Source organism: Anabas testudineus, chromosome 14, assembly GCF_900324465.2.
Source record: "Anabas testudineus chromosome 14, fAnaTes1.2, whole genome shotgun sequence".
Taxonomy (NCBI): Eukaryota; Metazoa; Chordata; class Actinopteri; order Anabantiformes; family Anabantidae; genus Anabas; species Anabas testudineus.
In genome coordinates, this window is record NC_046623.1 from 9,446,107 (window position 1) to 9,467,812 (window position 21,706).

Here is a 21,706-nt window from a genome sequence, read left to right on the forward strand (position 1 = left end):
CTCTTGCTTCCCTAAATGAGAGCCACGTTGACAACAAAATAAAGAAGTCATGGTTTGCAGTGTTCCCAAAACAAACAATCATCTTATGCAATGCTGAGCATGGCTTTTTTGTGCATATGTTGTTGTGCTGATATTTTTAGGCAGCAGTACAACAGCAGGGTGTGTCACCGTCTTAGCTTTTTTGTTTTCTCGCTACAATTTACATCTTTATTTTTATTTCTTCATTTCAGCTGTATGTTGACACAGGATATGATTGCCAAGATTTTACTCACCACTCTGTATTTTTGGTGGCTTCCTTGCCATCTTTACCACGCTTGTGTTGCTATGATCTGACTCACAAGACGTCTGTCTCCACTGCTGCTCCAATGAGATTTGATTTGGGGGAGAATTAGCAATTTAAAAATGAAGATTGTGTCGCTGCTGCTAAACAACAGACATAATACTAGTAGGAAAAATGGTGAGAATAAGATTATTTATAATTGTGTAGCCTTTAACAGAATTAAGATGCATTGTACTGTACATTCAGGTTAATATTTGAACTTCTATAAGCCACTAACACTGAAAGCAACACATTTTACATGAGCACACGACTGCTGAGTATGAAAAGGAACAAATATTTGGAAGTAAGATATCTTACACAAAGCACCAGCCAGTATACAAACAGAGATGGATGATTGGATGACATAAAGGAGGAGACTGCTTGAAATAACGACAGGGCAGAGTTGACATGGTTTGTGTGTGTATGTGTCATAGCTCAATAGCTTCAGTATGCGTACTGGGGAAGTGGAAGGTTACAGATATTGTGTGGCATTGCGAATCGTGTCGCTTCCTCTCTATCATACCCCATCAAGGTCATATCCACAGACTGAAAGTGGTGGCCCTGGCCTTTTCCACTCCTGGCTCTTTCAGAGGAATGGGGCCTGCGGACCACTGCTGCTTCTAATCAGGGCTGACGCGTGACTCAGTTGCATGCCAGCTGCACAGCCAAACAGGGATTATGTCCCTGGATGGTGAAGACAAAAAAAAAAGGTCACCATTGAGATCTTTGTCTCTCTACACCTTTGGCGAGTTTAACTTATTTAATTGTTTGTGCATTGTTTCTTATGAACTTAGCTCAAACCACTAAAATCAAATACTTAGATAATTAAAATCCTGCAAACTGTGCAAGAGGCAGAGCTGGAAGCTGTCACAGTGACACCAGCAGTGCATTGTTGGTTAAATTATAATCTGGGTCATTGTGCCACTTGTTTTTAAAGAGTAGCTTGAAGGTTGTAAAACAGTCTAGCGTCCAGAAATGGACACTAAAATATCTAGATGAAAAATCTGCATGTACAGTGGAAATTGATTTGGAAAGCTTGATTGATATTGTTATATGCCTGTGAAATAATAGTCAGTGAAATTGCCATTCATTTTCACTGCAGGTGGTACAGTAGGTGGCATGGAATGGAAGGTGGTCTATAATTTTCTGTAAGCAGAATGCCACTCAGGATTCAGTAAATGTTGGTACATTGGAGCCTGTCATACTGGGAGACATGGTGACAAAAATGTTTTTTGAAAAGCTCAGCTGTGATTCATTAAATATGTGCATGACAAAAATGTACCTTATTTAACTTTTAGCTTGAGACAATACAGAGAACGAAAGAAGTTTCTTGTGTATTACTTAAATTAGGATTTTTGCTGGGCAGTATTAATAAACAATACAGCCTTACTCCACAAAATGTCCTCTATGTTGTTTGAGGGTAAGGATGGGCCCCGACTCACATATGGCGACTCAGAAACAGCAAATGACAGTGTTACTACAGATAAAAGCTCATTTCGATAGAGCAGTAACAAGTATTTTCTCCCACAGCAGAGATCTTTTATATCTAATGGTTTTCTAAGGTTGACACCAGAGTTGCCAATCAGCCTCTGATCTTGGTGAAGAGGCTTTTCTGCTGTATGCCATTAATAACAAAAAAAACAAAACAGAAATGAAATAATGTAAGTGTTTAATCACAGAGTTTTATAATGCACAGTTCTGAAGCATGCAGAATAGTGAATAGCATACAGACTTGGTAAAGGTCATTTTATAATGAACAATAAATATTATACCTGAAATACGCAAACCTGCAGTTAAAGTAAGCAAGTTTGTCTTTTCTGCACCATTCAGGTGTCTTTTGCACACTCAGTGTTGCATTACATTTAAATGTGCTTCAGCTCATCCATCGTTGTTACTGCGTGACAGGTTTAGAAAAGGAAGCTGAAGCTGCACTGTTAACCAAAATGTGCCCAGGCAGCATAATCAGTGTCCTTAGAGATATAAAACACAATATCACCATGTCAGGATATACATTATGCAGTTACAGTGTTCGGAAGACGACAATGAAACAAGGCCCAAAATCTAATGCACAGTCCTGATGGGGGAAATCCAGAGGTGGTAAACAATAGCATACACTGTGGATACTTTAGCTACTGTACTATTTGGAATAATTTCACTTCACTACAGGCTCTGCTACAATACAAGCAGAATTTTGTCTCATAATGCGCATTTTGTATGTTCTCCTGAAAGCTGAACTACGGTTAAGTGGCCGAAATTGGGAAGCTTAATTGACTGTGAAAGACCTCCTCAAAATTAAGGCAGTGATACTGTGATATTTGGGGTTTTTCAGATTTAATATTTGGTTTTGCCATCTTTAAAAGCAAATGATGCTTTAGTAAAATAAAATGTGAACAAAAGACGTTTAACAGCGGACTGGATCAATACTGCACTATTCATGATAGAAACACATTTAGCTTCCTTTACACTACATTAAAGACATTTCTTCATATAAAACGCCAGTGAAATGAAGAAGGTCAGACATTCAACTTGGCCAACTGTTAATCTACATCCCCTCAGCAGTTGCTACCTTAGAAATAATAATAATAATATTAAAAAAAGGCTACAGTTTGACCAGTTGAAACGCTTTGATTGAACTTGCATCACATCTGTTGCCAGAGGCTTCTGATGGGGCTACTGAGGCCTAACGCTGTCTTAGTTGCAGATCACTCAATAAATCTTTCTCTTTCATTACGGCATTACTCTCACCGGCACTAGCATTCATCTTTTTGAGGTGATATTCACAGGGTTCCGCATGGTTCGCATGTGAGAGATCTCAGTGAAAGCTGGGTCGTGTATGGGGAAAAATAATAGTGGAAAACCTGGTCAGTCATTCTAAATTTGATTGTCGAGAGTTGAGGTTAAAATAGCAGAGTGCTGCGAGCTTTCTTTTCTCCTACCTTATCATGTCACATTAGCACGGGAGCAGATTTACGTGGATGCAATTGATCAGTGAGAGGCGTATTGGTCTGGTTGTATATCACAAGATTTTTAGCAGCTGCCTGGCTGTCCATCCATCATGGTGATCTCTGCTGTGCCTGAACCGGGCCTGTCACACTTAGATGGTCGAGCTTCCTTCAGATGGGGGATGCTGGGGTAAACACTGGGATAGTCATTTATTTCAATTCACTCTGTGTCTGCAGGCATCTCTCGTGGGGAACAGATTCATGCTAATTCGTTATAGTATGCATCGGAAATCTCATCTAATGCTGCAATGCAAAATCAATCTTATCCTTGCCTGAGGCTGCTTCATCTTTAAAGGCGTTTGTCTCATGTGTCCTACCTGTGTGAGGAGACTGTGCTGTATCAGTGTCAGCATTCATTGGGTCTTAGTTGAGCTTTCTGATCCAGGCCAAGAAGCTGTTACCCAAGATTAACCTAGGCTGCTGTGTTGCGTCTCTGCCGAAGAGGAAAAAAATGTGTGTGTTTGTGTGTGTGTGTGTATGCGTGTCAGAGTACATGTGTGAAAAGAATCAGAGAGTAGGACGCTTGCTTGCTCCCACTCTCCGTTTTGTCTGGTGGCATTCTCCTCAGGATGAGATGTGACAGCACTGGATGATCTAATCATCAATGTCATAGCATAGCTGCTTATTAACTGAGATTTCAAGGGCAAACATTTCCATCATTAGTACTATACTGTATAAATGGGCATGCTGTATGAGCAAGTGCAGTGCTGAATGATGGCTCCTGGTAATGTCACTGAAGCGCAGGAGGGACTAGTTGTCTCATTTAATTTTTGTGCATATATTTTATTAAGTGTCTTTATGAGGAGCTAATTTATATAAGACACATTGATACATAATGTTCTACTAGAGGACGAAATCTCAGCAGCAATTTAAGTCTTCCTTGAGAGTTGAAGGGGATGAAACTGTCATTTATTGTAAAAATCACTTGGGTGGCTTTCATGATGGCTACGTTCTAGAGTATTTGCATATTCAGAGTCCTGGAGAGGCAGTCTGAAACATGTGCAAATGGATGATGTTTCATCGCACCAAAAGGGCACTCCTTTGGATCAGCGTATGTTTTGACAGTTGGAATAAAAGAACAAAAAAAGAAGAAGACGAAACAACAAGTTTTACTGTAGCTTCGGTTCATCTTTTAGATGTTTCGTGGTTCTCTCAGTGAGATGATATCTCATATTACTGTATGTGAGCTGGAGCAGGTTTGAGCAGGGTTTTTTTTCTCTTTGTTTGTTTGTTTGGCGTCGTAACGTCTGCCACAAGTTAAATGAAAGGGTAAGCATCCTTGTAATAACTGAAACAAGAATATAATTAATTCTTTAATATTTAATGATAGAAATGATGGTAGGAATTCATTTCACACACAACAATTAATGAGACAGTAAATAGCACATTAAATCATTGTTAGGTCCCTTACAATTTGTCAAGTTGCCGTGGAATTTGGTGCACACATGTGCCCCCCCCCCCCCAGAGATGTCCCACATTGGCCATCATACAAACCATTTTGATTTAAAACTTGGCCTTTCTTCTGGTGCCACCTTCAGGGCAAACTTTTTTGGCTCCACTAGAAGTACGAGCTAAGAATAGAACAGTTGTCCATCCAACAGTTTTGTATTCTGGTGGAGAACGAGCATTACAGCCACATGTGGCTGAGTGGCTGTAGACGTCCAGTGTGTAATATAAGGGAAGAAAATGAATGTCTGGAAGTGACCAGCGAAACCTTTTTTGTTAGTACACCAGTCTCACAAAGAGGACCAATCATGAGCATCAACATCAGACCGACTTTAGCTCTGCGTGAAAAATCTCAGGCCTCTCATTCATTTGAAGGAGGCCAGTCTGGCAGCACAGCAGGGGTGCCACGACAGGAATCTGACAGAAAAACACTGAGTCATCCAGCAAAAACTGAACTTGGTCTAACTTTTGCCACAGCAAAATGTCACTTAACAAGACTCTGCATTGGCCTCATATAGATGTGGGTATGTATTTGTATTGCTTGTCTTTCATTTTCTTTAGTTTTCACTCTAATAACTATAAAAGTTGTTCAATTGGAGTTTCGTGCTTTAAACCTTGGTTTAAATTCACAGATCTGTTGCTTAAAATTGCTAGATTTTATCATCCTCTTCGTTGTTTTAGTGCAGGGGTGGTTTTTGGTCTTGGACACCCACTTAGGCAGCATTTTCATAAACAATTGGCACAGTGAGCGATTACACTGTATTATCAGAATAGCAAATGCATTTAAGAGGGAGAAAGATTTTCCTACTCGTTCCTACTTTGGCGTACCTGTATGAGATTGGCAGCATCTGACTAAATGGCACTGCATGCTATCTCCTGCCCGTACACACATCACTCACGTCATTATGTGCTGAAACAGGGTAGTGGGTGGCAAGCGGAGAATGTCAGTCTTTTCAAAAATACAGCAAAGACAAATAGTTCTGTTCAACGATGATCATGGTGTCGGTGTAATCTGATTTCTCAGTTTTACCTCCGAAGTTGGAGTGAATACATTAAATGTTGACTGCCAAATGATGCTTGGGAGCTGTGTGCCTCAATTGAGTCCCTGATTGCCACATCCCTGTCTCCACCTCTGAGCGTGATAAGGGTGATGCTCTGATCCTGCTGAATTGAGAAAGTGTTTGTAGCAGGTTTATTTTGCATGCTGTCACGTAAAGTACATATTTTGTTTTTGGGAATCCAACCAAATTGCATCTCTGTGGAAAGCATTTCAAATGGCATTACACTTATAGCTATGTAGCAAGCCGATGTGCATGCATTTTATCCTTTCTTACGCCTACAGTCCATTTACATTTACTTAATGAGTGTACTGTGCACGGTTCCATGTTTATGCTTGTAGCTAGTATAATGTAGTTAGCTACCTCATTACCTGGCTTGCTGGTTTGAGAAAATGTCAGCTGTTACAGTGCCCTGTGCCACTGTGGTGGTGTGTAAAATGGTTACTCTTGTTCTGTTGTGTCTTGCTCTGATGTGTAGTCACTGTATGGCCTGCATATTGTTCCAGAATGTAGATAGACCATTTAAATTGGTTCTTCCTGAGTACAGTTCGAGCCACAGCAAGATAGGAGCTCATATTTATCATGCCTAAATCAATAGGTGTAGAAAGAACAGCACCTTTCTGTGTACCTGTACCTGTATGAGCTCTGCAAACAAGACAAATTGTCAGTTTGTAAAGAAAAATAACAGGCACACACACGCGTGCACACACCAACAGCATGACCATGATAACAAATGTTCCAAAAAGGTTTTAACACGATGGTTATTTTTTTCACTATTACTGATTATGTCCATATTTTGAAATAACTATATTCATATCACTTGATATTACTGTGCCGCATACAGTGTGAGGATACTGCTGGTGCATATATCTCATTTTCAGCACTACAGATATTGGAAAGGGTTATGCATCTCGCTGTGCAGTTGATTATGCAACACACTGTATAAATCATCAGGATAACAGCTGATGAGAGATATGAGTTAACGGTCAAGAAGAGGATCAAGTGGATTATGAAGATGAGGATAATGATGGCTGTGTTGATGACGAAGACTATGTACAGTATATGCCTGATGGCAGGGATGCTGATGCAGCTGATGCAGATGTTGATGAGGTCATATCTCCTAAGCTTGCAGCTGAAGTAAAAGGCCTTCCACAAAGTCGCAAACATCTGTGCACATAACACGCAAAGAATGTCACACTTAAACACAAACATTTACAGCTGGGACAGATTTTGATTTTTAGAAAGACTGATACTATTCATATCTACAGGATAAATATGGAACTAAATCAGCTTAGTGCAACAGCAACAAGGTAAAATTTGCCTGCGCTTGAGGCCTGAGGTAACTCCAATAGTATAAAGTACAAATAGTGTTATAGTATAAATAGCAAAGCCTTAAAAATCTTGGCATATTATAAAATATTAGTCCATGCTGTCGATACGATAGATTTTTAGTGTAGTTATTTATTATAATAGATGCAGAAAGCTCACTAATGAAGCATCAATTTCACTTTCTTTTAAATAACAGCAATGGCCAGCTGCAAAGATCTGCTGTTACAATATACTATACTTAATTGTCATAATATTGACACTACTCAACACCTCAGCACTGATGAAACCACTGCTCAGTCATTTTTCTGACATTACCCAGCAAGAAGATACAATTTAAGCTAATATTAAATAATAAATCATGTCATGTATGAGTAATTAAAGTTTCAAGTCTCACTGCAGCCACTATAGATGAGTGCATGTCCATCATAAAAGATTGAGTTATTCCAATGATGTTGCCTCTAAAAAAAGACAGAGGAAAATGTAGGAGGAATAAAATGTAAGATTCATAAAGCAGAGAGAAAACAAGAAAGTGTTGTTTGCGACATGACATACATTTGAAGCCGGGACACTGTCATTCGCTGTGGAAAATATGGATCTCGCTACTAGGAGCCTGGAATTGCAACTCGGATGCCCACAGGAAGCGAGAAATAACATCAGTACGTTCCAATTACAGCTTCTACCAAATAATCATGCTCTCCTACATGTGAGGTGTAAAGGGGGTAGTGTTCACTGAGTCAACCACAGCACACGACAGAAGCTACGAGACAAAAGGCACGGTGACACATGTGAAGAGGAAGCACATCACCTTAGTGTTTCACTCAAACACTGCTGAGAGGAAAACTGGATCACCAGGGCTAATGATTGGATTATACCAAATTAAAAGCTGGCATTGCTGATGTTTGTATTTAATTAGCTCCCTCGTATGGCTGTATGACCATCCAATATATGTTTTCTTATTAGCATTCTGGTAGATAGATGGGCAGAAGAGGACACTCTTAATGATGCCACTGAGAAACATTTACCTTCTCTTAGCATAAAGACTGGAAGTAGGAAGAAAATAGATAACCTGTTCCTGTCTAAAGGCAAAGCTTCCACCGTTAAGGGTTAACAATGTGGTAAAGATGATAGACAAAGATGTCTTCTCATGAAAACCACAAAATAAAACTAAAATTTAAAAGAAACAGTGTGAATCTGTGCTGAAACAGAGTATAAATCATGTAGTTGATGCTGTTCTATATTCTACACTGTTTAGAATATAAACTACATTTGGAACAAACATACATTATGATCATACGAATACATTATGAACTATAGAATAACTTTTCACATCTACAAGCTTGTAGATGTGAGAGAGGAGAAATGGATAAACAAGCAGCATCCTCGCCAAATTACTCCTTGGCACAAATCAAAAATAACCTAGACTGACTGTTGGAAACAAATATTACAGGCTACTTTGAAAAGACCTTTGAAATGAATTCACCATTAAAAAAGGCTGGTTTGAGGTGAACTTTAATGTAGAAAATTGAAATTCATGAGCCATTTATGCTGCTTTCATATGAAGAGCTGCAATAAATTGCATAATATTAAACTAATTAAAGTGGCTCTAATTAAAAATATATTAAAGAATTGTAGTAGCTTATTTTTAGCCGCGCAGCATGCTCTGTATCCATCGATTGGTTAGACCACCACTTTGGTCCAGACTGAAATATTACATTATACATATAGGCATAGACATTTGTGTTCCCCTCAGGAAGAATTTTAATCACACTGATGATTCCTGAACTTAGTCTTTACTTAGTCTTTCTATCACATTACCAGTCTAAACTCCATGATTAAGGAAAAGCTCAACAACAAACAAGCACTGGTCCTTTGCAGCACTTGATATATGCTATGTCTCGTTTATGTTGAAGTGTACTGAAATTGTTATTGACTTTTCATTTATTAAGGAGGTTTTGCATCGTGTGTTCTTCTCATCTTTGAGCACTGCACAAAACCTGTGATGGCAGTGGTATATTTTTGGCACAGACTTTCACTCATAGCAGATGTCTGTTTGTGACAACAAATAAACTGTCCCACATGGTCTCCATTTCTCTCACCACATTCTCTCTTCTCCTCCTTTCTACCTGATGTTACCTCCATGTAGGATTACCAATAAGAGAGATGAGTAAAGCAAGAGAAAGAATCCGGCTTCTGTTCTGAAGTATTCACATTTAATGATTTTGGAAATTAATATTCAGCATAGACAACACAAAACAAGTTAGAATTTGTAATGACCTTATACAGGAACCAGCTTCAACATGTGGAGTCTATAGTGCTGCATGATTAATCTAATCACGATTAATCAGCCTGTACACTTTGTTAATGTAAGTTAATTTAAATGTTCGGTCCCACTTTGTAATAGTCCAGCGTGTCGACATGTGAAGCTGCTGAAAATTGAAGTACAGTTTATTGTATGTTTTATGCTTGTTTATATGTTACATGTTACACATGGCCATTTAAAAGCATGCACATAGACTTATAATTTTTTTTTATTGATATTGTATATCACAATATTACAATATTGTCCCCAATAATCCCAAAATGGCCTTTTCACCAAATCATGCAGCCCTAAGTGGGAACATATAAAGGCACTTTATCATAGTGTTGTTAACAGCTTTAAGATGCAAAATCTCAGTTTTTAGATACAGTTCACATTAATGATTTCTTCCTCTTTACAGCAACCATCAGTATAGTCCTGTCAAGATAGGTTAATTCTAGTCCATTTAAATAGCTTTCAGCCGTATGATCTACTCCACCTTTCATAATGTTTATTTCATCTAAATTATTGAATGTAAATAAGAGGTTAATTGTCTCACAACTCCATTTTAAGTTAAAGAAAACTCTTTTTCTGGGCTGGTACAGATTCACAAAGGAGTGGCTGGCTCGGCTACACACACAGAATTTATTCCAACCGAAAACCCAGTAACAACGGCTCACTGAGGCCGCTTTTATAGGCGCCTAGTAAACAGTGTAAGAAGCTTCAGCTGGGCCAGACTGAGGCAGCAGCTTGTTAGAGTGATCCCACACAGCTGAGCAGCCTTCTGTGGTTTTGTCCTGGGTGCTGCAGGGTGGAGGGCGGGTGCTGTCCTTGTAACTGTGCTGTACGTCCCCAGGCGGTATCAGTGCCTGAGTGACAACCCCCCACTACCTTTTGCTCCCTTATATTTGCATGCAAAAGCTATTTATATACACTAGTTTCAATGCAGCACAATTCATGCTTAAATTAAAACTTTTTTTTTTTCTGACCAGAACCTCCTTGAGCTAGTATATGTTAAAAAGAGTTTTGAATATGCATGAAAAACATTGTTGTGTTGCTGTATTTATGTTGCTGGCAGTTACTTTTGCATTTTCATTATATGTGCAGTTTATGCTATTGTGTATCAACATCATCAATTAGCAATAATGAAATTATTATATTTTTACTGTCTAATTGCTATATTCATCCATTAATTATGTAATTTTCTTGATTAATCATTTTGTCTAGAACATGTCAAAACACATTAAAATACCAAACACTGTTTCTAAAGCCCAAGCTGATGTGTCCAAATCACTGTCCAAATCCCAAAGGGATCAAACGTATGATGACGAGCTGCTTTAAAAATATGAATCTATACTGCCAGTACCTTTGTTCAAATCAATCTGGTGTTCCAAAACAATTTTTGGCTCTACAAGGCTGCTATACAGTGGCAAGAAAAAGTATGTTGGCAGCAGTAACCTCAACCAGGCGCTTCCTGTAGCTGTGGATCAGACCTGCACATCGTTCACGAGGAAATTTAACCTGTTCCTCCTGCAAAACTGCTGTAGCTCTGTCTGTCATATTCTTTGGACGTCTCATGTGTGTCGTCCTATTCAGGTTGTTTCATAGCATTTCTTTTGCGCTGAGGTCTTGATTCTGACTGTTTTTTTTTTATCTATTTTGTTGTGTGTTTTGGGTCATTGTCCAGTTTCAACAGAGTTTCATTCTCACATTATTCTGAAGACTTTTTTGATACACTTCATTCATCTTCCCCCCAATCACTGCTAGCTGTCCAGGCCCTGATGCAGCAAAGCAGGCCCAAATCATGATGTTTCCTCATACTTCATTGTTGGGATGAAATTGATTCATGATGAAAACATTATTCTAGTATGCCAAATGTGGTGTTGTGTGTTCTGTCCAAATTGTTCAATATACTTTCATCAGTCCACAAAATATTTTTCCAATACTGCTGTGGAGTGTCAATGTGCTCTTTGGCAAATGTCAGGTGTGCAGCAATGTTCTTTTTAGTAAGCAGCAGCTTCCCTTGTGCTGTCCTGCCATAGACACCCTGCTTGTTCAATGTTTTTCCTACAGTAGACTCATAAACACAGATGTTAGCCAGTTCCAATGATGCCTTCAAATCTTTGGCTGTCACTCCTGGTTGTTTCTTCACCTCATTGATGAGTGTTTGTTGTGCTCTTGGGATGATTTTGAATGGCCGCCCACTTCTTTGTAGAGTAGCCAGAGTAGTCCATAAGTGTCTCCATTTGTAGATTGTCTTCGACATCACTTTGTAACATTTTCCACCTTTATGTATATCATCAATTCTTAACTGTAGAACCTCTGAAAGTTCCTTTTGGTGAGACATGGCAGACAGTGGTTTTTCATAAAAGATCAGATGTCAACATTTTTTGACAAATTAATGCAGAAAACAATGAAATTCCAAATTCACATACTTCTTCTAGCCACTGGATTCCTCCTCATTATCTGCACTAATAGACAAATTATCAGTCATATGAAAACTTCTGCTGGCTGTGTGACCTGGTGTGATGAGTGGATAAGGTGTTGTGGGAGGCACAAGTAGGTAAAGTGCAGCACAAAGTGAAGACATATTGAAGCCAGAAACTGTGAGCTCCAACTGAGATAGTTGATGACTCAGCTCACATGTAAGCAAATTGCTTAGATACTTGATCGTGGCGTTGGCGTAAAAGCATCAGTCAGATCTATCTTACTTAAATTTTATATGTATGTGATAATGGTGGTTGCAGAGATCATTAGTGTTCTCAGTCTATGTTATTACAATGCAAATCTGTAATACAGTTGACAGAGTTTCTTCTTCTTTTGGCTGACATGATGTGGAGTTACTGCACGGTTTAGTGTAGCCTTCAAAATCTCTGGTCACTCTCTTTGTCTGCTACAGTACGCATCACTACTTCCCAGTTTGTTGACCCCGATCGTCTCCTGTGGTCCCCAGAGGAGAACAACCAGGAAAAAAAAAAAAACTGTGACTACAGAGTTACTCAACATCAGCCATGAAAACTAACACTAAGTCTGCTTTTAAACATTCATGACTAGCTAAATATATACTGTATTGAATATCTATTTTATGTACGTTATGTCTCCTTATGAACCCTGATTAAATATGAAGAAGTAAATAATGAAGATGACAGCCAAGCCCTCGACTCTCAATTATCAGCGGGAGTCTGAACTACACATGCCCTAAAACTTTGTCCTCTCCGTAAAACAGACGGCATGTATCTGTGTCTCGTGGTTATTTGAAGAAATCAATTCCCAGCTACGCGCTGTAATTATTAAAACATGCAACTAGACAGAAGCATGAATGATTAATTATGAGACAGCAAACAAAGTAAAACATTTTCAGTGCTTGGAAGTCTATGCTAAAGAATAATAGAGCAGCAAAACGAAAAAATGTGATTAAGAAAATTTAAATTTAAAAAAATATTTGAACTTGAACGCAATGTTCCAAGGCAGAAACCATTATGTATGATGTCTTTAATCTCTAATCCAAAGTTTCCATCAAAGAAATGTCCCAGTGTATGTAGGTCAAGCCAGTCTTTGTTCCATATCAGGCCAAATTAGATTTCATTTTTAAATTGGTTAATTAAAACTTTGTATCAATATTGGAGTCATTGTTTCAATCTGTGATTAACAGTAATAATTCTCGCAGCTCTTTTCTTGTTTAACATGAAATGTTTTACAGCGATTCAGCCGACTCTTCCATTGGTGTGTATGTGATTTCTCACTGAGACGATACTTCTGTTCTGTGTCTTAATTTAAATCATTCAGAGGGCTGTGAACTTGAGAAGCATAGTCACAGAGCTTTAATGACAGTAAGTGCTTCTCCTATCTTTAATTAATTTAATGTCTTTCAATATTTGCCCCTGCAGTTTGGCGTCTGGTACAAATTTAGACATTCAACCAAGGACACAAAAATATGGCAGAGACATCGCAGTTTGATTGTCAGTGTTTGTTATGTTCATGTGTTTTTCATCTAAATCCAGCCGACATGAGCCGGTTTACTGTGAACACCTACATTTTAAAGTAAACCTACTGCTCTGCTTTGAGAAATACAAAATTACACTCTTAGCAGAAACTTCAGGGTGAAGATTTCCAACAAGAACAGAGATGGGAGATTATTCTAAAGTCTCAGATACCTCAACAGACTTGAGGTATCAGCTGATGTGGTTCTTCATACAGGCCTGAGAGCTCTTAAGATACAACTTAAGAGTTGTGTCAACCCCATCAAAGAGAGGAGGTTATTTCCGTGCCATTCTGCTTTTATAGAAATTGCAGGAATTGCTTTGACACTGTCAAAGGGAATTTTACACACGCAAACGCTGTGCCAAAATGTTATAGATACTTCATTAGTTAACATCCTTAGACATGCCCTCTTTTGCTTCCAGCACTCAAACTATGAGTCCCAAGGTTGAGGTAAAAGATTACAGAGGTGCGGTGAGAAGTCATTACTTGCAGCCGAACTTTTACTCAATGCACAGACCCATGACAGATCCATGCCTCAAGTAGATTGGGCGTGCATATTAGATGTGGTTTTCCTTACATTCACTGCTATATGGCTAGTGAAATTGCTTTCATAGTCTTGCAGGCTCCATTTAGGGAATGACGTGGTGTTCAACCTCCAACGGTCCTCTAATATCAAAATTGATGGATGAAAAGAATAGAGCTAAACAGCTGGGGAACAATAACTATGTAGTACATTGGGTACAAATACTACATTTTTCTGCAATATAATCCGGGAACCTGCTTGATTAAACTGTAGAGAGAAGGATGATTTCAGAACACTTGGAAGTTCATTGAAGCATTAAACTAAAGTCAATGTATTCAAGACCTTGAACTGTCTCTTATACAGCCTCAAACGGCATACTGTAAAATGCCTTTTCAACAAGCAATTAGACACATGGCTAATTCAAACACGCCTAGGCCTTTCAAATAGTGATACCATAGAATATGTACTTTATCTGCCACAGTAGCACATGAGAAAAAAATGTTGCTTTAATCCTGTTAAAGCTTCTTCAAAAAAAATATGGTCTCATTCAAAGCTTAGTTAAGTGTGTGCTGTACAGTAGCATGGACATGCACAGCCTATTATTAAAGCTCTTATTGTCAATATCTGTCAGAGTAGTCAAGCATAAGTACAATAGTTAAGAGAGTTTGTCATTTTATTCCCAGTCAACCTCCTGTTTCACTCTTCCTCCTGTTTATCCAATTGATTCTTCAGAGGGCTGCTTCAAGACCACTGTGTTCATTGAAACGTTACCGAGTAGCACACAACGGTCCCTGTTGTTTGGTGTCAGCCATGGATCCAAGCAGAAACTGTTCAGTCCCCTCCCCTGCGGCGTTGAGCCTGTGTGATATCTGCACATGCACAATCAGTAACCGTTGAACCTTCAGCCCCTCTGTCCTTCCCCACAGTAGCAGGTTGACTTTTAGTAGCAGCAAATCCTCTCGCTGAACCTGTTAACCACTGCGATGCTAGTTCTATACCAGATCGATTCTGTAGTTGCTCAATTGAAAAGAATAAAGTGACTGAGCAGAAGAAAAATACATGTTTCATTTGTTCTGTATGTAATTATGTTTTTCAGTGTTTGACATATTCAGCCATGTCCTATATCTTCAGTCAGCTACAGTGTACTGTAAAAGTGCATGTTGCAAATAATGTATTCTGGTGTTTATGTGCTAATAGTACTACATAAAGGACCAACATTGGTATTGGTTGTGGTATAATAACACATCTGTGTATGAAAAATGCATTATGGTGTAGCAGTGTCATTACATCGACCTACCAAGCTCATATTTATATTCCAGTAGTAAACCTGCTCAAAATCATGAGAATAAAAATAGAGCAGGTGAAACACATATTATATACAAAATTTAGTTCATAACTGGATGCATTTGTCTATTTCACTTATAGAGTATGCACAGTTTTGCGGTATCAGGTACAGCAGGTTGTTGGTCGTGGCTTCATCCCGCAATAAAATTTGATTAACTAACCACCCCTGGTGTCCTTCCCCTGGATTGTTACCATGGTGCGTAATTGACCTGTTGGTTTTAATGAAGAAAGAGTATGTTACTCAGGGAGAAAGTCATTAAATGTCAAGGAGGCAATATGATAACAAGTGTAAATGTAAACACCTCACTACATCTTGATGCATTGTTATTGTGTGATCAATAGTGAGTTCAGCGACACCGGGTCCACACACACCGAAGGCTTCATATTTTTTATTGCATTGTTATTACTTTTTTAAAGGCTGCGTACTATACTTGCGCGATCGATTCACCAAGCTTTCTAGAGTACAGCAATCATGTTAAAGACATAAAACATCTAATTAATTTATACAGTGCAACATGTTTTATTTCCTCCTTGCGTTTTTTATGGGTTTAATATCCTTTCCTATACTTATATTTTAGACTTAGATTTTCTTGATCATGAAGAAATTGTGTTGATATTGATTAAAAATAAATGGTCTTTAGAAAATCCAGCAACACTCACAATGTGTCTCTGGAAATACACAGAGTGGGGGTTGCCAGACTAGTGTCCCATTACCGAACCCTGAGAAATTGGCCTTTGTACGTCATGTCTGTCCTGTGTGTGTTAAGTCTCTGAGATATGTTAGGTCTTGGTGAAACTTTTAGGAGCAAAAGGAGTGAGTGATAACTGTAGGACATATCTGAATGTCAGCTCACTATTGCTGGAAAGAAACTTTTCCTTAAGTTTTCCTGAAAATGTAATTCCATAGAAATTGTCTATAAATACAGATAGTCACAATGTGCCGTTGTTATATGCTCTCTGTATTTGAGTGTTGTTAGCACAAGACGTATATTATTCATCATTGCTCGTGGGGATATACGGTATCTGCTCCTACTTATTTGTGCATTTATATGTGTTAGAATTATGTCTTGGAGCACAGGTTGCGCTTAATGAATGTAAATGGAAGTTGCTGCATTACAATAATCATGTGGTGAGGCCATAAAGCTGAAAGCGCCACAAGACCTCCTCGTCTTTAAAATACCAGTGCTTTGTTTGTCTAAATTAAAACCAGCAGAAGTCAACCATGTAAATACAGCTACACCAGGCTCTGAAAAGCATTTCACACACCACCATTTGACCTTGGCAAATTGCAATTTATCCTGTGCAGAGGGTGTCAGTTTTTATGACCTTCCAGGATGCAGCTATTCCCATGATAAACCCGTCTATCAGAAGGGTTTTCTCCCAGCCTGGAGCTCTCTGATGCTTTGGGGAGAGCCTTTGATAATTTTTTCTGTGATGCACATAGTCTTGTGACATCTACCTTTAGTGAGGAAACCCAACTCGTAGTCCCTCATGACCTGGAGACCCAATAGAAGCTGTAATTCTCCAGAGACTCAAACATATATAATATTTTTCTCAGTGGCAGAGAACTTGCATGAAATGCTTCTGCTTGTATAAAAAAACCTATACATGAGTGAAACTCTTGTTTCACATAACGTAAAGATTATTCTTTGCTATCAGAATAATTAGCTCTATTGGAAACCTTTATTTTGACACATAATTTACAGTAGTACGTTTTTATTGTGGATAGATTGATTCAATCTGAAAGGATAAATTCCTTGTATGTGAACTTAAATTGTCTGCATTCCCTTCTCTTCTTGAGTGGACAGGGTGACTTTGGTACATTTTATAAATGGTAAGAGCAGAAAGCTCAACATTGTCTGTACGACCTGCTTTCGAAATTAAACAGATTTTGAGTTTGATTATATGTCTGGCATGCTGTATATACAGGCATCATTGAGATCTGCAGTACTGTGTTTCTCCACTCTTTTGTGCAAATTGGTTGTAATAGATTGTAGCAGCTGATTTAGTTCTTGATCATTTAATTGGATCACACCAGGATTGCTCTTTTATTTGTTTTTAATAGGTTTTGGACAGCAATGAGCTCTTTGGCTCAGAGGCATAAGCAACACTTGTCTGTAGCTACACAGATATTACTTGTCTGTAGAATATATTTATTATTGACTTGGTCTCTGTAGACATTAAAAATGAAAACATATATAAACAGCACTCATCTTTTAAATACTAAATGTATCTCTTAATACGCATGTGTAGTGTTGGATTTTATTCCACACAATGACTGAACACCAGTATCTTGTAGCCTGATTGGTAGCAAGGAGTCAGGGTAGATTGATGTTTGTTTCCAAAAGCCTGGGAGACGCACACTCCTTTGTTATTATAAAGTATTGAAGTATTTTTTGTTTGTTCGTTTGTTTCTAACACAGACCTCTTCCTTTTCTTCGCTCCCGGCCACTGGTCTGCATGCGTTGTTTAGCTGTATCGTCTTAGCTTGAGCCCAGGGAGTGCAGAAGGCTTAAGGAGCTCAAGATCACTGAAGTTAGTGAGGCCATGCATTGCACCAAAACATCTGTGGGGGTGCTTATGAAATAGACTTTTCTCACCAGCTTCTTGAAAAGCAGCATAGGTCTCAGTAAACTAGCAAGACCTTCTTTTTCCCTTTCTGACTGAATCTTAAGATGTGAGGCGAGGCACCACCATTGAGATGCTTATTGGCCGATGCGATGTGCTGTGGGCCTGTTGCTAAAATCTCTGTCCCTTACAGTATGTGATCTTTATAGTAACCATCAGGCAACATCAAGTTGTTGTAACAACAGTACAGTTGAAACCTTTAACTTCACTTTATTTTTATTGTTTATATAATGTATTTATAATGAATGTTTAGATGTTGTTCATAATTGCTGTACCTTATGTACCTAATTTACCTCATTATGCTTTCTTCTTTATGTCTTAGGCTGCTGGGAGGCTGAGGAGAATGGAGGCTGTGCCTAGGCTAAATGCCTAACTAACCCATGGAGAACTAAGAGGAACAGTGCTGGATGGAGGCCAAGGCACTGGATGGCGAAGACGAGGAAGCACGCAGTATTGTGGATCACTTGTGTTGTTTGTTCTCTTTCTCAGCCGATTCAAAGTAGATGCAAAGTCTCCTGCATTGTGTCTCATTTGTTCACTTTGTCTCATGTCACCCATGGAGAGATGGCAAAGAGAATCTGGATAGACAGTCAAGGCTAAAGAAACGCACGCTTTTAATGCATGTGGGCACTGCAGTCTTATTTCCTCCAATTCTAGGGTGATAACAAAGGAAGTGTTGACACTAGATAACATTTCTTCCTCAGAGCTGTGTTGATTACATTTTAATTAGAAAGCACAGAGGAGACAGTAATTGTAGACAGTAACCACCATGGATATGTGTAAAAGCAAAGTGTCCCATTTACTACTGCTAGCTGCGTTGGTGATAACAGGGATAGCTTTGGAATATGAGGGGGTTCCTGGTCAGTGGACACGCTATGGCCAGTGGGATGCTAAGACAACAGGTGAGCTCAGCTTTATCCTGAAAACCAGCATCAGCAAAGCCCTGGTGCTGTATCTGGATGATGGAGGGAACTGTGACTTCCTGGAGCTTTTAGTTGAAGATGGGAGGCTCCAGATGCGCTTCACAATCCACTGCGCTGAACCAGCCTCTCTGCACACAGAGACGCGCATCAATGACCAGCGCTGGCACAGAGTCCTTCTTTCTCGTAATTACAATGAGACCAGGCTGGTGGTGGACAACGAGGAGAAGGTGGCTGAGGTGAAGTCCAAGAGAAAAGAGATGGTAGTGGCCAGTGACCTCTATGTGGGTGGGATCTCGCCTGACGTGCGCCTTTCCGCTCTGACATCCAGCACTGTTAAATACGAGCCACCATTCCAGGGCTTTATAGCCAATTTGAAGCTGGGGGAGGCACTACCAGTACTGCTGGATGGTCAAGCTGTTCATAGTGATTTGGAGTACATATGTGCTACACACTCTCCCTGCAGCAACAAAGGCCTGTGCTCTGTTAGCCAAGGAGAGATCCTCTGTGACTGTATAAATACCAGCTACAGGGGAAGGTACTGCCATGAAGGTGAGGATAATATCATCCTTCTTTTGTCGGTACTAGTGTATTTTCTAAGTTGCTGTTTCAGTATTCAGTGTTACTTTAAGTTGGTTAACGATTAAAACATAATGTGTCGCTTTTTATGAACTTATAATGGAGGCATACTAATATTGGTTTATTAATCTATGCATTAATAATCTTTTGTTAAACAGCAGCCATAAGTGGTGTAAGTAGTCACATGGTAAATGCTAATTGTTAATAACTGTGTAATTATTATGATTTGTCTTCTTTTTTGATGCCGTTCTACTGTACTCATTCTGACTACTGAAAATGTTTGGCCTTTAAACAGTTAAATATCTTATTAATATCCCATTCTAAATATACATCATTATTGAGCTCCAGAGAATAATCAATAAAACCTACTTAGACATAATCCAGGTCAAAGCACACTACTGCAGTACTTAAAGGCTGCTTGAAGTCCAGCTCTCTCAGCAGTTATTTTCACAAGTCATAGAGAATAACAGCTTCCTAATGTGGCCGCTGCTTGCATGTTTTCAGCAAAGACATTAAACAGGATAGATGTTGATTTCTTATTCAGGGAACAGTACGAGACAAAGAGTCAGTACAGTTAATGCTGAAACTTATATTAACAGAACAAATCACAGACTGTGCTCTGTATAGATGCATCTGTTCAGATAGGTGGTGGTTTGATGTTAAAATATCTTTATGTTAACATTAAATATGTCTGTTTTTCTTTACTGTCCTGCAGCTGTCCAGAAAGAAGCCCCAGGTAAGACAATGTGTTATGTAATGAGCATAATGATGAGCATAATTTGTTTTCCACGATGCTGTTATTTGCCAAAGCTATTACCACAGCATCAGTGTCTGCAAGTGTGTTTGGTTTATTATCAGGTGGTTATTGTCAGTTTGGACTGCAGTTCTGACATCCAAGAAATTAAACTAAAAGGAGATATGCTATCACTGGTCATGAGGTCACTAAAGAAAAACGCTAAATGTGCTGAATGCTCATTGTATATATAATCAGTGTACTCAAGGTGACTGGAGAGGTCTGCAGAGTATGTGGGGGTGGCACAATATGGGAAGCATTCATATACTGCATCGCGGAGAAAATGACTGTAGAAGATGCTTTGTTTTATTATTTTTAACTTAACTGTATTTTTCCCTCTCTCTCTTTAGTGCATATATTCCTCATCTACACTACATTTAGTATTAGGATTTTGCACATTTTTTGTGCCATTATGCTCTAAGGACTTCGAGTGGAGTCACACACGATGGTACAGTTCTTCTGGCTGAATACTGAGGCCTTGAAATCTATCAAATTGTAATCATGATGTTACTTACTGTAGGTACATTTATTACCTATTCTCTGAAAAGGAACTTATCTTTAAGCAGGAAAAGAGAGATTTCTCTTGTTACTGGCTTCCATTTAACTTATCACAATTAGACAGGATTGGTTTCTAATGAGGTGCACATACTGAACGTGAAATGAAGATTGAAAGTGAGGAGAAAGATTTGTTTAGTCGGTGTCAGAGTGGAGCATCCATCTCTCCATTAAGGACTGCTGGTTTTTGTGAAAGGGCAGCCAACAAGCTCAGGAGACCAGCACAAAGTGCACTGAACCGTTGCACATTATGAATTACTCTCACCGACTCTAAATGCACATGCACACCTGCTTTCCAAGATCCTGCCTCTGACACTTGTTTGGTGTATGACAGCAAAACAAACTCAAAGACAAAAAAGGATTTTATCATCTTTATATAGACTCTTAACATTGTTACGCAGAATACAAGCATATGAGTGTAGAGTTGATTTAATGACAATAAATGCAGATTGGTAAAATCAATATTACTAATGTTTTGATATTTGATACAGCATTGATTGTCTATGCCATATTTAAAACAGCAAATAAGGAAGATATAGTGACTGTGGTGTATGGTTATATGCTCCAGTAATAGTTAATGGGATTTATAGCTACAAAACTTCCATAAAAACAGCCATTAATCATTCTTAATATGTGCAAATATGGTGTTGCTCTACTCACAGCAAAAAGGCCGCCATTATTAAATGGCATGCTGCAAAGAGAGTACATCAGAATGTTGAATATTGGATTAAAGCTCGACATGGAGACGATCCCTAATGCAGAATACATAAAAATAACAATGACAACAGCAAAATCACACTCCCCAGCTGTTTTTTTTTTCTACTATCCACCACTGCAAAGCACTCCATGTGCTGTTGTCCTGGCACGGATAGAAATAGACAAATCTACTGTACAGTAAGCATTAGCTAAATCACCTCCTTCCCCCAGAGCTGG

The 21,706-nt window shown here is 38.8% G+C and overlaps 1 protein-coding gene across 4 annotated transcripts in view; it reads left to right on the forward strand.

The window, feature by feature from the left end:
• Positions 1 to 21,706, forward strand: part of nrxn2a (neurexin 2a) — a 98,881-nt gene that overhangs the window by 1,793 nt on the left and 75,382 nt on the right. For 3 of the 4 annotated variants that reach the window (XM_033326347.1, XM_026369843.2, XM_026369842.2), the window contains exons 2-3: positions 18,249 to 19,398; positions 20,141 to 20,161. In XM_033326347.1, coding sequence (XP_033182238.1) covers positions 18,696 to 19,398; positions 20,141 to 20,161 — 724 coding nt within the window. In that variant the 5' untranslated portion in view covers positions 18,249 to 18,695. Of the gene's footprint in view, positions 1 to 18,248; positions 19,399 to 20,140; positions 20,162 to 21,706 lie in introns of those variants that run through there. The other variant, XM_033326346.1, reaches the window with a different exon arrangement.